The sequence below is a fragment of the Podarcis liolepis genome (assembly GCF_965112155.1).
Source record: "Podarcis liolepis genome assembly, chromosome: 9".
Lineage (NCBI taxonomy): Eukaryota > Metazoa > Chordata > Lepidosauria > Squamata > Lacertidae > Podarcis > Podarcis liolepis.
Window position 1 is genome coordinate 51194363 of NC_139564.1, and position 19367 is coordinate 51213729.

At 43.1% G+C, this 19367-nt stretch overlaps 2 protein-coding genes and 1 long non-coding RNA gene across 7 annotated transcripts in view; 2 read left to right on the forward strand and 1 right to left on the reverse strand.

The window, feature by feature from the left end:
• Positions 1-2065, forward strand: part of SNX25 (sorting nexin 25) — a 52052-nt gene extending 49987 nt beyond the window's left edge. For both annotated transcript variants that reach the window (XM_083459828.1, XM_083459829.1), the window contains exons 18-19: positions 484-584; positions 1474-2065. In XM_083459828.1, coding sequence (XP_083315954.1) covers positions 484-584; positions 1474-1554 — 182 coding nt within the window. In that variant the 3' untranslated portion in view covers positions 1555-2065. The remainder of the gene's footprint in view (positions 1-483; positions 585-1473) is intronic.
• Positions 2066-3048: 983 nt separating this feature from the next.
• LRP2BP (LRP2 binding protein) lies at positions 3049-18345 on the reverse strand. 4 transcript variants are annotated; one of them, XM_083460093.1, is made up of 10 exons: positions 18167-18184; positions 17034-17137; positions 16713-16845; positions 14971-15083; positions 13808-13915; positions 10614-10756; positions 9348-9453; positions 6628-6851; positions 3649-3814; positions 3049-3481 (listed from the first exon to the last, which is right to left on the reverse strand). In XM_083460093.1, exons 3-10 carry the CDS (start codon positions 16819-16821, stop codon positions 3416-3418), a joined length of 1035 nt encoding a protein of 344 aa, XP_083316219.1. In that variant the 5' UTR covers positions 16822-16845; positions 17034-17137; positions 18167-18184; the 3' UTR covers positions 3049-3415. The 4 variants fall into 4 exon arrangements, with proteins under 4 accessions (XP_083316219.1, XP_083316218.1, XP_083316217.1 ...); XM_083460092.1 differs by lacking the exons at positions 17034-17137; positions 18167-18184 and adding an exon at positions 18223-18345; XM_083460091.1 differs by lacking the exon at positions 17034-17137 and having other exon boundaries at positions 18167-18294.
• LOC310686424 lies at positions 3748-10598 on the forward strand. Its single transcript, XR_014515891.1, has 4 exons — positions 3748-3836; positions 5054-5121; positions 6449-6529; positions 10079-10598. It is a non-coding gene; the product is annotated as an uncharacterized lncRNA (long non-coding RNA).
• Positions 18346-19367: the final 1022 nt, after the last annotated feature.

Sequence of the window (19367 nt, forward strand, 5' to 3'; positions counted from 1 at the left end):
GTTAAACACTGCCCACTTTAATAAGCAAATCTATGAGATTATATGAGATTAAATTTTAAGCAAACCAAGTACACACAGAGAGAGAGTTGCATATTTAACCTTTATACGGATCCCTGACATCTGTCAGATGTTACTCTGTGGGTAGAAGTACTGTTTCTTTTAAAAGAAGTCAGGGTGGCATTTAGGTGATGTGGAAAAAGCAGCGAAGCAGGGAACTAAATCTACTGCTCCCAAATGTTGAAAATAAAAAGGCACTTTACATGTGTATTAATCCATATTATATTCTTCTTGATGTTAAAATCTCTGATTTGTTTTTAAAAGATAACACGAATCTATTTTGACATTTTGGATATGCAGGCTTTTGAATCAGTATCTCAATACACAGCTTACGTTGCTCATTGTATATATATATTTAATTTTTAATACTGTGTTTTAAAACACAGTAGCAGATACGTCACCAAAATTAAATATATTTTCTTTCAGATACACTACAGAGTCTTGTTGGTCAGCAAAATGCTCGCCATGGTGTAATCAAAGTCTTCAATGCACTTCAAGAAACCAAGGCCAATAAGCATCTTCTTTATGTGAGTTACCAGCACATTATTGCATGGGTTTGTTACTTAAAATTACTCTTCCTTCAGACCTCAGAACTTGGATTCTTGGTCTTAGTTTCTGGCATTTACCCTTTGGCCTGCAATAGTAGCTGTTTTAGAATTAACTTGTTGAATTTGTTTTAACCAGGGATGGGCAAGATCCACTGAGGGAAATGTGGAATTTGGGCGATAAAATCCCCTTGAAGGTCTGTGCTGCTTGAGATTTTGGTTTAGACAGGGAGGAAGAGAGATAATCTAAACCTGATAAATTTACTAATCCTTGAGGTCTTCGTAGGTATGCGAAAAACTGTGCAGAGCCCTGTAGGTGCCAGTAAACATTGACGAATAATAAGGATTTGGTCCTCCCCAGAGGGCTACCAAGAGCATTTTTCCATGTGTGGTTCTACAACTGTCAGGTGTGCAAATTGTTTTTTAAAAAAACAGCCAATGAACCATAGTACATAGTGGACAACCTGTAGCCTTCCAGACAGGCCAAGCCCGCCCATGAGGCAGCCTGAAGCAGCCGCCTGGGGTGGTGGAATCCCATGGGGCCGTGCCCTGCCCACCGCCAGAGTTGCGTGGCAGCTTCCAGCGAGATCTTGTGGAACTAGGTATAATACCTTAGAAAAGGCTTTTACTGGACAGCCACTCTGAGGAAAGCATAACGGGCCCCACAATAATCTGTGGACTTTGCAGCAACTACTTCCTTCCACGTATGCCCCTTGTCCCTGAATTGACCACTGTGGGATCCATGTGGCAGTCCTGGGGGGCAGGGTGTGTGGGCTTGATCTCTGCACCTATTAATGACTTGCTATCCAAGTTTGTAATTACCAGTTCAGAAAGAGGGGGGGAAATGCTTTTAATCTCTCTTCTTTTCCAGGTGTTATTGGAATTGCTGCTAATTGAACTGTGTCCTGAGTTGCGAACTCATTTAGAACAGCTTAAAGCAGCTCAGGTTTGAATCTGCACAAGTGAATTACTAGAGACATGTCTGTTCTTAATAGCAGACATGTAACTTATTTCCCTCTTTTCCACAGAGGGCTGGCTGAGGACTACTGCAAATTTGTATTTTTCTTTTCTTTTTAAATTCTACATGGAGCAAACAAGACTTGAAAGAACTGACGATACGGTAGAATGCCAGCACTGCGTAGTTTCTGGCTTTTATTTAACTTGAGACATGAATAATTCTGTTTAAGATGCAGATTGAAATGTAAATGTTAATATAAGGTATAAGAACTATAGAGTATTTTAAAACATTTATGAAAGGCATTTTGCTTTAGTGGTATACCAATGAATGTTGTACAGTTAATTTCCTTGCTGAGGATAATGAACATTCCTCTATTTTCTTGTTGTATTGAAGAGCCTTGTTGTGCAATATATGTAAAGATATTGTGTAAATTTTATTGTTTTTATTTTTACCAAAGATTTCCCATAGTTTGGAGCCTTTGTAAGCAATAAATAACAAAAATGAACTGTAGTGTTTCATAATTAAGCTACACTTTCAGTGGGTCAAAGTGCTGCTTTCAGAGATAATTGCACTGATTCTGCAAGGTGCAGAACATAGATTTCATGTTGTCATAAATCACATGAATGAATGACTTGGCATTCATTGCATAAACAATTATACTAATAACCTGTTCACTTAAACCTTTCATCCTCTCTTGATATCATTTATATAGCTATTTTCCTAAATGTGGCTCTTTTTAAAGCACTGGTAAAAGAACAACTGGATTTAATGCGAAGGTTGCCGATTCATTGCTGGAGACTCCTGCTTTTTGAATTTTTTGAAACTTAATTTAGTCCAGCTAGGAAATGTGATGGTATTTCCAAAGCCTGAATGGGCCCAAAAGCCTTTTGGGTCTCCCACACCTTAACAGATGGAGAAAACATCCCTTTTCAATTCCTTGTTCCTAAAGAAAAATGCCGCAGTACAGCCACTTCGCTTTTCCATGAGTGGGTGCCTCAATCCTTTGCCAGCTCAAAACATAGCCACTACTGCCTTGAAAAATGCCCAATAGCTTTTTGAGTAGCAAGGGACTTTTATGGTACAATTTCAAATGCACACAACGTGTCACAGTGTGTCAGTGATCAACTCCACATGCCTGAGCTCACGGTTTAACTTTGATTCTGCAATATACCAACCTACACAGGGCAGAGGGTTTAGTGCTCACCAGTCTCATGCAGTTGCCCAAGAGGCATGTCTTAACAGACAGTGACTAAATTATAAAGCTTCAGCATCTACAGGGTGTGCTACTCTTCAGCAATACTAGAAAGGTCTGATATGGGACTTTTCAACAAAGTAGTATATGTAAAGGATGGTTCAGTTGTTTAATTCCAGTATTCTTTTGCACTGTGCAACTGATGACTGAAATAAGAAAAATTATCTAAGAACTGAGGGGTATTTAATAAGCTGGCCTTGAAAACTTTTAAGTATTTGTAGGCAATGAAAGATGCATTTAACGATGCACTTTTTATTAAGTAAACTAGGGTTGGACAGCCTTCCTAATGTTGTTGGATTCCATCAGCCCCAGTCAGCCTGGCGAATTGTCAGAAATGGTGAGAGATGGTCCTGCACCCCACCCTGATACCAGGTAACAGAGCTACAGTTCTGAACTTAATGCACGTTGACCTAAACTTGATGGTTACGTAACACTGAAAGTAACTCATACAATGCTTTACTTTTAGATGAAGATAATCAGAACATTATGTACCTAAAATGCTTGAAATAATAACCATGATTTATCAAAAGCTGAACGACAACTGACATTTGTCGTTATAAAGACAAACTGCCGGAACTTGCTCAGATTCATCAAAATGTTGATCTAAATTCTCCCATGATTAGCCAGTAGCTCAAGTTCAGAAGCCAGATCGGGATCCAGCCTGCATGCCTATAAACACAAAGATGAATTAGAGCGACCATAATTGCAAATGAACTTTATACCTTCATCGTATTATATTACAAAGCTACAAGGACACACACTTTTTAAAAAAAGTATTTTGAATGAAAATCCAAATAATGTCGCCTCAAAGAACTAACAGAGTTAAAGCAACTTACCTTAGAATAATAATTTTTAGCTGCTGCTAAATCTTGTTGTGTTCCTAGGCCAAACTGGAGACATCTAGCCAGGTAGAAGGAAGCCATAGCAAGCCCTCTCTTTATATAAAAAGGAATGCAGTCTGTTGCCTTTGCTAACTTTTCAACGTCATCATTTTCTGCAGTCCTGTTTGGATTCACAATACAAGGTAAAAGGTTGGTTATTCTCAGAACACTTGGGGGCCGCCATTACGACTTTGCCAACTGTTCTTCCTCCACATCTGATCAAACCTCTCACTTTACACCCACCCCTTTGCTATCCCTCCGCAGCAATCACAGCTAGCACAAAGCACCTCTCTACTCCCACCTTCTGCTAGGCCCTTTTAAAGCAATGGGGAGGTGCTTTAAAGAGCAGTTTTCTGGAATGCTAACACAGCTGGAGGGAGGTACTTCAGAGTGCCTTGCTAAACAGCTCTCTGATATGCCCCCCCTCCCCGCCATTAAATAAATTTGTCAGGGCTGCCTGCCACTGCACTGCTTGTTTGCTCACCTGCCTGCCTGTCATTTGCCCTGTTTACTTGTTTTTATTTTTATTTATTAAATACCGGAGTTGGTGTGGCGGCCTACCAGCAGCCACGCAAACTTCAGCATGACAGCGTCCTTACATGTTGATGTTTAAGGGAAGAAGCAGGAATAACTTGTATAATTGGTGCATTTTTGTGCTAAAATCCTCATGCCCTTCTCCACTTTTTGCAAATGAACCAAGAGACAAGCAAAGGGTTGTTAAAGCCATATTCCTTGTGAAACAGCAACAGAGACAGGCTTGTGTCATAGTCCCCACCCCCACACATCTTGTCTTCTCATTCTCATTTGCCTGAACATGAAAAGCATGTTGATAGGGCTTTTGTTGCTGTTTTCAGAAAAAATGGAGGGGATGTTAAATACTAAGAGCCTTTTGCTCTTGGTCAAAACAGCATTAGAACGAGAAGGGTCTGCAAAAGCTGGCATTGCTGCTGCTGTCAGAAGGAGGTGGAAGATTAGAAGTTTGTTGTGATCTCATAGCAAAGCAAGCTAATCATTATAAGTTGGGAGAATTAAGGGCCAGACTAGATATTATTATTATTATTATTATTAATTTATTTATACTCCGCCTTTTTCCCTGATAGGACTAAAGGCAACTTACAGACATGATGGTGTTCAAATTGTCTGGCTGTGTGTTAAACAAATAACTGACATGGGAAGGTGGTGATCCGGACTGAGAGCATGCTGGGGGTTGGGAGGAAATAGGGCTTCCCCCCTACTATGGTACCAATCCTAATTGGGGGCTTCCTCCCTGGTCTCCCTTCCCAGAACACCAGCATGTTTTCTCTTCTCAGGGTCCCTCCCTTCTCATTGTACTCAAACATCTCCCTCTTCCATTCTTCAGCCGTCTCCTGTGTGAGAGAAAAAGAACGCAGAGCCCTCAAATGGACATGGCAGTGAAGACAAAACCAGGTGCAGAGCAGGGCTGCGGAAAGGAATAGAGAAGTGGCTTCAGAAATGGAGTTGTGGTGGTGAAAACCAAGTTTAGTTGCATGGGGTGGGAAGGGGGAACCACTTTGGAGTAAACATGGAGGAATGGCAAGCAGAGCAAGTAGGGACACAGCCCCTACTGGGTTAAACAAAAAATGAAATCAACTTGTACAAGGCCAGGCAATGTGAATAATGTAATGTTGAGCTTGGCCCAAAGATTTCACAGTAGTATAGTGACTTGTTGTAATGATCTCAGGCAGGCAAGCAAGCTCTGATAAGAAGTACATGGAAAAAAAACAAAAAACGAGGCACTACACTTCTGTAAAACAAGAAAATCCTGAATAAAATAAATATTTTAAAAAAGAAGAAGTAACGAGTCTCTGGCAGTTTACGGTATGTTTATTTACAATTAACACCCAGAGAGCAGCTCTGAGCTTTCCACTCTTAACTACGAGTTGGTCACTCTGAGTCTTCGCCCTGAGTCTATACTTCCCTTTCAGCTCTTCTGGTTTGGTGAGAAGGTGGGTGGACTCCCCCCCCCCAAAAAAAAGAAGAGTCCTCTAAATGCTGCCTCCCTCCTGGTTGCATAGCAATCCCCTCAATGTCATCTACTCCTCCCTTCTCTCTGCCTGCAAGCCTTCTGAATCTGCTGCTCTATCTGAGAACTCTTGATGAAGTGGTGCCGAACTAACCCACTCCTGCTCTGTCTGTGACTGCATTCCCTCGTCTTCAGAGACTCTTCCCAGAAATGTCAGATATAGGCTGCAAACCCACATACACTTTCCTAGATGTAAGCCCCACTGAACATAGTGAGCCTTGTTTCTGAGTGCGCATGCTTAGACAGGCACCATTAGGCAAAAGGTTAGGTGTATCATTCTTGTCACAAACCAGGTAGGAACAAGTGGAATGGTAGCTATTTCCCAAAGTTCTAGGACATCATTTAACAAAACCATTAAGGCAAAAATGAGAGTGCTGAATCATTTCTCCATTCTCAAATGACATCCAAGTGCTTTAAAACTGAAGCTGGATGTATTGCTGAAAAAACCCTTGAGCTAGAAGAAGATTACTTTAGCACTTGAACATGCGATCTGGAAAGTAAAATAATTCTTTATTGAATAGTGACATGAAGAAAATTGTCTTGCCACCATGCCTTACCAGATATGAACTAGATAATTATGCCTTTCTTGGGTAAACACATGTGTTCCTCCCACTTAAAATCTAGTATCCTGAATTTAGTGGATATTAAGGGCAAAACATAAAACTGATTGTCCCCCCCCTCCCCACTGTCTTTCCCTTTTGCTGGAGAAAGCAAGCAGAGTCAAGCAGAGAGGAAATTTAGTTGCAACAAGCAGATTTGTTTTTTTAAGATCAGCAACACAAAAATTAAAAGGTACGATATTTCTATGTATCTGTTCTTTAGGAACTGATCTAATAATGCCTTTGTTTTCATCGTTAGCTTCCACTTGAATTACTAATGAATTAATTTACCTTTTGGCAAAGTCAGCTGCTTTTGTAAAAAATTTCCTTTTGTAGTAATATTCCACCAAGTGACCTTTAGCATAGACATTCCCACGATCTGAGGCTGCAGTCAGGCACTCCAGAGCAGCTTTTAAATTTGGACGTACACCATGCCCATAAAAATACATAAGACCAAGGATGCCCTGTGATTCCAGGCTCCCATTCCCACAAGCTTCTGAATGCCAAAAGAAGGCCTGTAGGAGAAAGAATGGGGTTTTGAAACATATATAGTGGCAACATGGTTGAATGGGTACTGTACAAAATATGCTTACGAGCAGCCTCACTGGCTAGGCAGAGATGTAGACTTGTAATCACCATAACGGCCATTAAATTACATGTCATTGGCACTTTAGCCAACTGATTTGAGGGCTCTCTTATTATATAACCTAAAAAAGGTAAAGGTAAAGGACCCTTGACAGTTAAGTCCAGTCACAAACGACTGAGGTTGTGGCGCTCCCATCTTGCCGAGGGAGCCGACGTTTGTCTACAGACAGTTTTTCCGGGTCATGTGGCCAGCATGACTAACCTGCTTCTGGCAAAACCAGAGCAGCGCATGGAAACGCCGTTTACCTTCCTGCCGGAGCGGTACCTATTTATCTACTTGCACTTTAACGTGCTTTCGAACTGCTAGGTTGGCAGGAACTGCTAGGGTGGCAGGATTACATAGATTAGGGGGTACCAATGTGGTTCCCACAGGGGCTTTTGCTGACGCCTACGGGGTCTCCTGCCCTGGCTGAAATCAGGCTTGAAAGAAACATTCTGTTGCAGCCCATAGAGCAGGTTGTGGTGTGGCCTTGGTTGCGGAGTTTATATGTGGTGCCCGTAAATTTCTCCTGCTTGTTCACGGTCCCAAAAATGTTGGCGATTCCCAATTTAGGCATATGCATAAATGGCAGTGAAAATGGTAGTGAACACGCCAGCACTTCTGATGTAGGGTATGGGCAGCTACCAACTGCAGTATAGACTCTTGGGGCTTGTCCACCACATTTCTGCTTGCCCTATGCTTGATAGGCATTGGTACGAGAGGTTCTTTGTCTGCCCTGCTGCTTTCCCTAGGAAAACTTGCTGTTGAATCGGAACAAATGTTGATCTGCAGAAAACCCAATTGACGTTTTGTTCTGATTCAGCGGTAAACAGCACGTTTTCCTGGGGGAAAGCAGTGGGACAAGTGGAAGTGTGTTTGAGCACTTAATCTTAGAACGCAGTCTTTTAAAAAGAGCAAGCCAATGTTTCTATTTACAGCCTGCCAGATGTTTTGCTTAGTTATAAATGCAGAACTTCTCTGATATTTAATGCCTTCTTATTTTTTGAAATGTTGAGCTCATGGCATTAAGAAAAGACTGGTTGTTAAATTACCCCAGGATGTTCAAGCCTTCCTTCAAATGACTAATGCTGTTATCATGAGATCCAAGTCTGATGTGCCAACCCACGCAGCTCATTAGTGTTTCATTACGCAAACCTGGCCACAAATGTCAAAGGGTCGAAAGTGAATTTTGCTTTTGCCAACGTACCACTTCATTCTTTTTCTTTGTAGTGCTCCTATCATCTTCATTTTATTTCTACACTGCCCTTCATCTGCCGATTGCAGGGTAGTATACAACAGTACATTAAACTATTCTCATAATTGTGGCTCAATTTCTTGGGGAGGGGGATTATTTGAGTTTATATTGGTGCAAGTTGGATCCTTCTTTCTCCTGGGTATTTGAAAGCTAAGGCAAGAATGTTTGGCTTAAATGGGGGAAGTGTGTTTTGCTTGAAAACTCAGGGAAGCAAATGGCTTGGGGGGGGGGGAACCACACATTTCACTTCTTGCAGTGGCAACGATCATAAGTGATATGGGTATCCGGTACCCTAAATTCAGATAAGGTGAAAGGCTACTGTGTCTCTTAGTTTATTCTGAAAGTTAGTAGAAGCTAGCTCTTCTAAAATGGTTTAATATACCAAGCATGCTTGAGAGGAGACCTTATTCACATAGAGAAAATATAATAGGTATTTTTTCTCTCAAGCAAGAAAGATTTGCCTGTATAACCAGGCTTCTACATGCACTGCCAATGTGCAGCTGGATACTGTTCTCATCAGTGTCATAATGGCTGGATCATCTTTTGATGCAAATGGGGATGTAGCTTCACAAAGAGCCACTAGCTCATGGGTAGGCAACCTAAGGCCCGGGGGCCAAATCCAGCCCAATCATCTTCTAAATCTGGCCCGCGGACAGTCTGGGAATCAGCATGTTTTTACATGAGTAGAATGTGTCCTTTTATTTAAAATGCATCTCTGGGTTATTTGTGGAGCATAGGAATTCGTTCATCCCCCCCTATACACACACACACACACACACACACCCCACAAGGTCTGAGGGACAGTGGACTGGTCCCCTGCTGAAAAAGTTTGCTGACCCCTGCAATAGCTCTTACACATGCCTAGTTGCCTACAGCTACAAGCAGATTAGGGGCAGTGCTGCTGTAAAACTTTCTCCCCCCTGGCAAAAAGTGCTGCATGTTAAAAGGCACCAGGTACTTAAGAAACACCTTAAAATGCTTGGCAATGTTTCATTGCAAACCAGTTGTGGATGCACAAGTATTTTGTACTACTCACTTGATTCTTGCCACATCGAAATCACAGCCGCCTCATTTAACTGGACCGCACACCTGAATCAAGCTTTGTGATGTAAGCCAAAGCAGGACACATACCTTTTTCAGATCCTTTCGATGCTTTGCTGAATACAGCATCCCAAGGGCTGTTTGAGCCTTTACACTTGCTTTTGGGTTCCCGTGGTCTGCAGCAATAAACCATAAACTGGAAGACATAGGAAAACATGAGTGGCATGGTTGGCCTGTTCCTCTTAAAACAGGCATAGGTAACCCGTGACTCACTGACTGAATTTATATGGGTGTGGGCAGAAGAATAAAGGGAAAGGGAGAAGCAATGGACAGAGCTAGACTGGTAAAGAAAAAGCGATTTATGTGTGTTGTATGTGTGATATAGGACGTGGATGGCGCTGTGGGTTAAACCACAGCCTAGGGCTTGCTGATCAGAAGGTCGGCGGTTCAAATCCCTGCGACGGGGTGAGCTCCCGTTGCTTAGTCCCTGCTCCTGCCAACCTAGCAGTTTGAAAGCACATCAAAGTACAATAGATAAATAGTTACCACTCTGGCAGGAAGGTAAACACCATTTCCGTGCACTGCTCTGGTTCTACAGAAGCGGCTTAGTCACGCTGGCTCCCTCAGCCAATAAAGCGAGATGAGCACCGCAACCCCAGAGTCGTCCGCGATTGGACCTAATGGTCAGGGGTCCCTTTACCTTTATGTGCCATATAACATTGTGAAACCAGATGGCGACGTGGAGTCCTGTTTTTCTCTACCTGTTTTCCCTGTTTAAATTTACAATGCTTTAAACTGAAATGCTTCTTTGATGTGTCTAGATCCCGCCCAAGACAGATGAAGCAATGGAAGGTGGAGAGTTAAAAAGCCCTCTGTAAGTTATCTGCTCAGACCTCTGGCAAAATTAATCTGTTGCTCCATCTCCTGGCAGCCAAACCCATTATGTGGAGGTGATGGAGAAGGGAATGAAATGTCTTTTAAAAGGTGATAGCATGCATGGACAAAGAGGCTCCGTCCCTGCCCACCAATGACACCTGTCAGATTACTCCTAAGTGAATGCTGGCTTTGACAAGTGAAAAACAACAACAAAGGTTCCCCACTCCTGCTTTAGGGCTGTGCTATATTGCAGTGTCCAGATGCAATTACAATGAAGTGGGTACCTGGAAAAAGTGGCAGACCGAGCTCCTCGTCTCCGTGCTGAGAAAAGGATTCCTGCTGTGCACATTTCCTACCAGTAATATAGCTATGTGGTGTGACAAGGCAAAGACTGATGTGTGTGTGTGTGAAAGAGGCATTAACACATGTGACCTTTCTCAAAAGTGCATCCACGTAGCACAGGTGTCTCGTGAAAGTTACCGTTCAGCATCTTTCTCTGAAATCTCAATTCCACATCCTTCATAGCAAGCTCTTCCAAGGTTGTAGGCAGCGGCAAACTTCAAATGCCTTGCTTTAGGGGAACTGGAGTTGATAATCTTCTCCATATATTCAATTCCCTTTTGCTGTAGGTGACAGAAACAGCAAAAATACACAGCATAACAAAACTCTACCAAACACAGCATATGATATGCATATTGGCAAACTTAACAAAAACATTAACATTCCACTAAATGTAGCAGTTACCAAGGGGGTAATTGTTTGTCACCAGGGGGAAAAGTTTGTGGGAAGAAAGGTTTGTGTATCAGGAAACCTAGCCAGATGGGCAGAGTAGAAACAATAAATAATAATAATAATAATAATAATAATAATAATAATAATAATAATAATTTAGCATAGGACTATTAGGATCAAGGCAAAGTTTTGGGAAATGATGCTTCTGCCATTCTAAGGAGGCAGATATGTATTCCAGTTGGGGGAGGCTTTTCTGGCAAGCTTGAGCCACAATCATTGTGTGGCTCGCAGCAACTAGTCAGATTGGCTGGAAACAGGGTTATCTACATGGATGGAAGCTTGGGTTACACGTATTTCATTGGATCCACAAGTAAAGTATGTGATACACATGCATGTTTGCCTGAGTGATCGTATCTATCTCCAAAGATAGCCACCAACATGCTAGGACCTGACCAGAGATTGGTTTTACTGCCTGTTTGATTTCAGATAGTTTTATGGCTTATTTTTTCTAACATATACATGATGAAATACTGTGCTCTACTGGTTTGTTGGGCACTGCTCTGGGAGACCCTTGCAGTATAGAAATAGTGATTTCTTTTTAGGTGGTGAATGCCTGTGTTAAGGCAGGGGTACTCCTGAGACTCTCTTCTGTGGCATCAAATCAGAGTACAGTGGTGCCTCGCCAGACGAAATTAATTCATTCCGCGAGTTTTGTCATCTTGCGATTTTTTTCGTCTTGCGAAGCACGGTGTCGGGAAAGTTTTGGAAAAGCTTCAAAAATCACCAAAGTCTTTAAAAACCTCAAAAAAGGCTACCACACCGCGTTCTATGAGTTGCTCCTCGAAGTCAAGTCACAACTGTATTAACGGTTTCCGTCTTGCGTTTCTGGAAATCAACGTTTCCGTCTTGCGAAGCAAGCCCATAGGGGAAATCGTCTTGCGAAGCAGCTCAAAAAACAAAAAACCCTTTCGTCTAGCGAGTTTTTTGTCTTGCGAGGCATTCGTCTTGCGAGGTACCACTGTAGTGGTTTGCTGATAAACCGTTGTCGTCGTCCTTTCCCGCAAGCAGTTGCGTGAAATCCCTCTTGGTCTTACAGTACTTTCACCTTCTACAGGAACCCAGAAATACATCTGGAAAATCCTGCCCCTCTATAGCTGCCAACAGCCCAGTTCCCCAGGATGTGCTAGAGCATGCTCTGTAGTTTTTTGTTTTGTTTTGTTTTGTTTTACAAGTACCAATTTGAGTAAAACATAAAGGGTTTGGTAAATTGTAGCCAGATGCATAGTGTGCCTGATTTCTCACAATTTTATTTGCTTCTTTCATTTGGTTTCATGTGCAGCATTTCCTTCGGAAATTACAATGACCCCCACCCCGCCCCGCAATGTAACAAATATATTGCCCTCTAGTGACATTAGGAAATATTTCATATTATTAAGATTGACGGGCAATTGTAGAAACTTAATACAGTAATTGGCTTTTAAAACTTAACTGGGCAACATATAAATTTCTTCGTTTTTATTTTTTTAAAAAAACCTTGTACAGTGGTACCTCGGGTTACATACGCTTCAGGTTACAGACTCTGCTAACCCAGAAATATTACCTCGGGTTAAGAACTTTGCTTCAGGATGAGAACAGAAATCGTGCTCCGGCGGCGCAGCAGCAGCGGGAGGCCCCATTAGCTAAAGTGGTGCTTCAGGTTAAGAACAGTTTCAGGTTAAGAACTGGCCTCCGGAACGAATTAAGTACTTAACCCGAGGTACTACTGTATCAGAATTCACATATGCATACATTCTAGCTCTAGCATGAATGCAGCACTCAGGGATAGGACTACAGTGGTACCTTGGTTCTCGAACGCCTTGGTACTCATACGTTTTGGCTCCCGAATGCCTGAAACCCGGAAGTGTTCCATTTTGTGAACGTTTTTTGGAAGCCGAATGTCCGACGCAGCTTCCACCTGACTGCAGGAAGCTCCTACAGCCAATGAGAAGCCGCACCTTGATTTTTGAACGGACTCCCGGAATGGATTAAGTTCGAGAACCAAGGTACCACTGTAGCAGCATTGCATACCATCCAGCATCTATGTAGGCCACCTGATACATGTTCTCCAGGCTGCTCACAAAAAGAAGACAATGCGGTATTTTAAAAGGTCAAAAACAATTAGTTGCTGGATAAAATTATTTTTACCAGTAGAGTGGGGGAAAAGATAAAACCAAGACAGCAGCACAAATGTACAGCAAATTACAGATCTGACTTTGAGAGCCTGATTTTTAAAAAAGGCTTGTACAGATATATATATATATATATATATATATATATATATATATATATATATTACTTAGCACCCAAAAGATCATAACAAAAAAAACCAGGAAAGTCTCCCTGTGACAATATTGGGCTCTGCCTACCATATTTAGGGCACATTCCTATGATTCTCAGTAGGGCCCCTCAGAGGCCATAGAATATTTTAGACCACCTTTTCCATGGATAGACCTCCTCTTCGTTCCCAGGCCTTTGGCGAAACAATCTATGGCCTTTTAAATTGTGTGGGGCTGGGTTATTGCTTTTGTTTGTTACTATGGTATGCATTTTTGTGTTTTTTATATTGTAAGTTGTTCTCTGATTCTCAGATGAAGGATGGTATAGAAATTTAATAAATAAAAAGCACAGCACTCTCAGAATTGGGTGTTGGGGGGACAAGATCCCCCCAATAAACTATGATTGCACAACCTGACTTTATCAGTGACTGAATTTGCCACCTGAAAACGCTAACAGTCTAGAAGCATCCTCTGCTTTCTGGCTCCACTGATTTGCTCTGCCCAATGATGTTATGCTTCAGACAGTTGCTTACTAATCTGCATCTTTGAAATTCATGCTATTAAGTAAGAAAAGTTGTTACCTAATGAATAACCAAAGGGGGGGGGACCAATCTGGTTGTAACTTACAGGATCTGGTGTGGTCCCCAGTCCATCATAGTACATTACACCTAGTTGATACATGGACTGAAAATCTGTGTTTTGTTCAAACTGCTGCAGTGCCTCTTCATACCATCCCTGTGCAAGAAACGATGAGAGATCAAATACTCAGGATTAAATCTAGCTACTGAAGCCTTTGGGATACAATTGTGCCATTTTAATGTAAAATATTGTAAATAAAATATAAAATCCAACCCGGAAACTGTCACTAGACACCCTGGAATACGGAAATTATGCAAACTATTTAATAAAACACTCGGAATGCCTGGATCCAAGCCATGAGAGATGCGTGTCACTTTCAGCAGAGGACCTTGGAATAAGAACTAGCTGTTTTTGTTCTCCTGCTAATCAGGCCAGGTTCTCTGCTTGCTCCCCTAAAGAGAAATGCAAGCACTACAGAAGAGAGGTTCTTGGGAAGAAACCACTGGAAAGAACAAGTCACATGAACCCAAAACGTTGTGTGTGCTTTTGTGATGGGCTGTGTACAGAGAGCAGTTTCCTTTACTGAGGTCACTGGACAAGCCTGAGTTGATATCGGGGTTCCCACTGAGCCACAAAGGATCACTGGACAAATGGTTGGAGTACTAAATGGATTTCAATTTCTTCATTTGTAACTAGCCATTGGACATCACAAAGCATGAATGTTAGCAAACTACAGATTGCATAAAAATGACTTAAGTTTACAGAAATAAAACTGACCCATACCCAAATAAAACTATATACAACAACATAAAATTCTGAATCTCTCTGGCAAATCACTGGATTGTCCGTTATATTGTTGGGCCCCATTTTAGCACATATTGAAATAAGTAAAATAAAAATAAAGATGTAAAGCCTGAATAGAATAATATAAGTCCTGAGCAATATAAAAGCATGAAAGAACTTGAAATTCTGCATCTTCCTGGCAGGACAGGAAGATTCCCCTTAAATTTCCCCTTAAAATTTCTCCCCTTACAGCAGATAGAAAATGAGCCAGTTTCAGCATATTACACCAATCTGACTTGGTAAATGGTTGTGAATTTTCCTAACATATTGGCATCTGAATTCTTAACCCCACATTTCTACACTGATACTTGTTCAACACAATTTCAAACTTCTTCATGTATGTATATGGTGTGTGCGCAAAGTCCCACCTCTTCAAAATACATCTGCCCTCTGAGAAAAGAGGCCAAAGGATCTCCATTTTTAATCCGCTTTTCCAGTAGCAATTCAGCCCTTGAAAGCAGATACTCGTGACTGTAAATCTCTGTTTAAAAAGCAAAAAACAAAAATAGTATTTGATCCTGAAACTTTAAAACAATATTCATTGCATTATCATCACCTATGAGATGACGTAGTTCTTGTTTTGCTACACTACAAGCTGCATTAAACAGTCTCCGGACTTCTTTTGATATTGTCTGCATGCATCCTGCGAAATACAACTTGAGGCTTGCAGCCAAAGTAAGTGGCCCCAATCCAAAGATCACTGTACACAACAGTTTCTGCCTACGAGTACCAGGTATACAGATGGCACAGTCAATTTTTACAGTGCCTGATTAAACTGGGGAGGAGAGCCAAAATTCAGCCCCCTTACCTTCAACAGCCATATCCACAGGAATATCAAAGCTGACCACACCATCTGCCAGGAAATATGCTTGCAGAACAAACCCAGCATTCACTGTGTGTGTATTCTTTTTATTAAAAAAAATCTACAACACTCCTTGGCACCTGAGGGGCCCAATCCTGAAAGCAGGCCTATGCACACAATGCACAGATTGCCCTCTTTGTCTCAATGTGCCTGAATGATTTCAAAATGTTCCTGGAAAATAAATCTGACCTTGAAGCAAAATTAAGATGAAGGAACAAAGCTCCTGTTAACGGTTCTTTTCTTCCCTGTGTTTAGGAAAGTAGTAGGAGATCCCATGAGCCAGAGGAAGACAACCTTTTCAGAGCTAAGGGCTGCAATACTGGTGGCAATAGGTGGGACCAAAGCAAGAAGTGGGTGGGTGTGGGACACTCGCTCTCGTCCATGCTCCCACCCCCCCTCTCTCACACACAAACATATCCATTCACACAAACGCACAAGCACCATCTCTTCCCTTCCTTCATCCTCACCCTGGGTGTGGGCTAGAGGCTGCAACTAAAAAGGATGTGTGTGGCTATATACATTGCTTATACACCGCAACGGATGAAGTAAAGAAGCAGCAATATCACCTCTCTACTAAAAAATATGCTTCCATTCAGCTCAGAAGCTGCAGTGCGCAGGAGTGTTACTTCACAGCAGAGATGGGAATCTGTGTTCTCCAGATGTTGTGAGACTCCAACTCTCATCAGCCCCAGCCAACTACTGTGAACAGATTTTTTTTTAATGATACCATCCATGGGATATGGAATGAAAAATCGAACAGCCTAGGCACCAGAGTCTTCATTATACAGTGGATGCTCGGGTTGCGAACGTGATCCGTGCGGGAGGCACGTTCGCAACCTGCAGCGTTCGCAACCTGCAGCGCTGCATCCGCGCACGCACGGGTTGCAATTTGGCGCTTCTGCACAAAGCGTGATCGCCGAAACCCGGAAATAACCTGTTCCGGTACTTCTGGGTTTCGGTGGGTCCATAACCCAAAAAAACGCAACCTGAAGCGTCTGTAACCTGAGGGATGACTGTACACCTTCAGGTGCTAGGTGAAAAAATGTTCCTCTTCAACCAGGACTTTGGTTGACTAACATCCTAGGTCCTTTTAAATGTGTTTGTGGGAGGTTGGGATGTGTGTTACTGGTTTGTTTTGTTCTTGTTCTTATTATGTATTCAGTGTTTTTGTAGTGTATTTGTATGCTGTAAATCACCCTGAGATCTACAGAACAAGGGCAGTATACAAATTTAATTAATAATAATTACCTGGGTCAGGTTTGAACGCTCCTGATTCAGAAATCTGGAGCTTTGAGATGGTTTGGAGAATGGTCTCGCTTCTACTTTCTTGAGGCAAAGGCTCACTGGTCAGCTCCATTTCTTTCTTTCAAACTCTTTCTTTCTGGAATAAATGAATAAATTAGAAGTAAATGCCCAGGCTTGGGAGATTGTGAGGACCACAGAATAATTACTACTTGCGCCTCATTCAGCCATCAAAAATAAGAGATTCAGAAGCTACAATCTAATCTTTTAAGGTTCTCTTCTTAAGAGGAACATCTCATGCTGATTTTTAATACTACCCACATTTACCTTTATGGGAACACACAGTGCCAGAAACTTTTAAAGGCCTCTTGTTATGAAAGGCACCTTCTACACTTTGCCTGATCTTGGCCAGGCTCCAAACAGTTGAGAGGCTTGATTTGAAACAGGAGGCAAAAAAAAGAGAGATGCCTGATGCCTACACATACCACTAATCCAACATTTGAAAACAAGCAGATATGCTGTTGGCTACATACATACACATTTCCAGGCAATTGAAAACTTAGTTTACTAACAAGGGCTCAAAATAGGATACGACAAAGCAAACTTTTTTTTTGGGGGGGGGGGGTGTCATCTTGTAGACTTTTCTTAAAAATGTAGGACATGAAGAAGAAGAAAAAACTAGGCGCACTGGTGACTTATCCCCTGTTTTAGAAGGTCCCCGATCCTGAGTGAACTTCCTCATCACTATATGGACCCTCTCAGCTTATTATGATGGTGGTCAGTGATGTGATGATGATGATGATGACGACGATTCTGTGACCATGGCTGCCTCTCACCCCTCCTTCGGAAATCTGGGAAGTGGGAGAGCGAGGGTGTCCCTTTCCTTCCCCACGTCTCGTCGGAGGAATTGCCCCAACAGGTGAGCGAAAAAGGGAAAGGCGGGTGTGTCTTAATTAGAACCGGAGCTTCTAGGGCTCAGAACACTTCCCGTGCCAGGGGATGGTGCTCGGGTGGTCGCCGAAACTGCGGTGTGCCCTCTGACCATGCGTAGAGTGCACCAGCGCCACCAAAATTAACCCGTGCACCCAGTGGCGTAGCGTGGGGGGTGCAGGGGGGGTCGGCCTCACCGGGCGCAACATCTGGGGGTTAGGGGGCGCAAATCCACGGGTTAGGGGCGCAAATCCACGGATTAGGGGGCGCAAATTACTTGCCTTGCCCCGGGTGCTGACAACGCACGCTACGCCACTGCGTGCACCTACGATTTAGCCGCGGGGTGTGATGCGTGTGTGACTTCAAGTGGCGTTCGAAACCCAGTACTTAAAATTATGTACCAGGTAACATTTGCGAGGGGGCAAAACCAGGCGCTTTGTTGTGTGCGTGGGGGCGGGAGAGAGAGAAGTGCATGGAAAGGGAAAATGAACCCGCCCGATTCGGTTCCCCCGCGCGCGAGAGAGACTCACTGAATTGACCACCGGTTCCCATGGCGAACTGCGCCCTCCCGCGCGCGCTCACTCACACTCTATCTCCCACTTCTCAGCGCCCGCCTCCTGCCAGCTTCGCGTTGCTTGGCAACGCCGCCTTCGAGCCTCCCAGAAAGGCCCGCCCTCTCCCAGTGCCCCGCCTCTTCGAGTGTTGCGGGGTGCGCGCAAGCGCTTGGCGGGGAGCGGAGAGTGGGAAGGAGGCGCTGAGGGAGCGGGAATCCTTTGTTCGTTCTGCTGAGGGCGGGGCAAAGGAGGGGCGCGCGCGCGCGGTCGGGTCACAGACAGCCCCGCCCCGCTTCTCCTCCTCCTCCTCCTCAGTGCCGATAAGGAGGAGGGATGACAGGGCAGTGCGCGCGCGCTCCAGAAGCTGCCTGCGACCGAGGGAGCATTTCGTGCTTTCCTCAGCAGCAAAACAGGGCAGTCCGTCAGAATAAATAAATAAGTACATAATGACAGCATTGCAACCTAGTCAAAATCAAGAGGGGCTTCTGGGAAAGTGATGATAAAAAGAAGAGTGCCTCTGAACATATGCAAGCATTTGAGGCAGGAAGCTACTGGAATAATCTAGTTTGTAATAGCTAATTCCAATTGATATACAGTGGTACCTCGGGTTACATACGCTTCAGGTTACATACGCTTCAGGTTACAGGCTCCGCTAACTGAGAAATATTGCCTCAGGTTAAGAACTTTGCTTCAGGATGAGAACAGAAATTGTGCTCCGGCGGCGCAGCAGCAGTGAGAGGCCCCATTAGCTAAAGTGGTGCTTCAGGTTAAGAACAGTTTCAGGTTAAGAACGGACCTCTGGAACGAATTAAGTAAGTAACCCGAGGTACCACTGTATATGCCGTATGGTTTGCTCACAGTATCAGCTCTCCTGAAGCATTTGACTGCATGGCTTTGACTGCGGAAGTTTTGTTATTACCTAAGTAATTTTATTCTGTCATGTTGCTGTGCTTGTGGCTAGTGCTAATTTACCCCAAATTGCATCTCCGGAGGGAGGTGCACAAATTTGATGTTTTAATTCTGTCGTTCCTGTCTAGGTGGGACACTGCAGTGACTCCATGCAAGAGGGTCAATTTGAGAGGAAATGCAGCGGTATGCAAACTGCATCCTCCCATGTCTGTGACTGTTAAGATTTCTAGTTTAAAATTACAACTATAGTGTTTTACAGGAAAGCGCT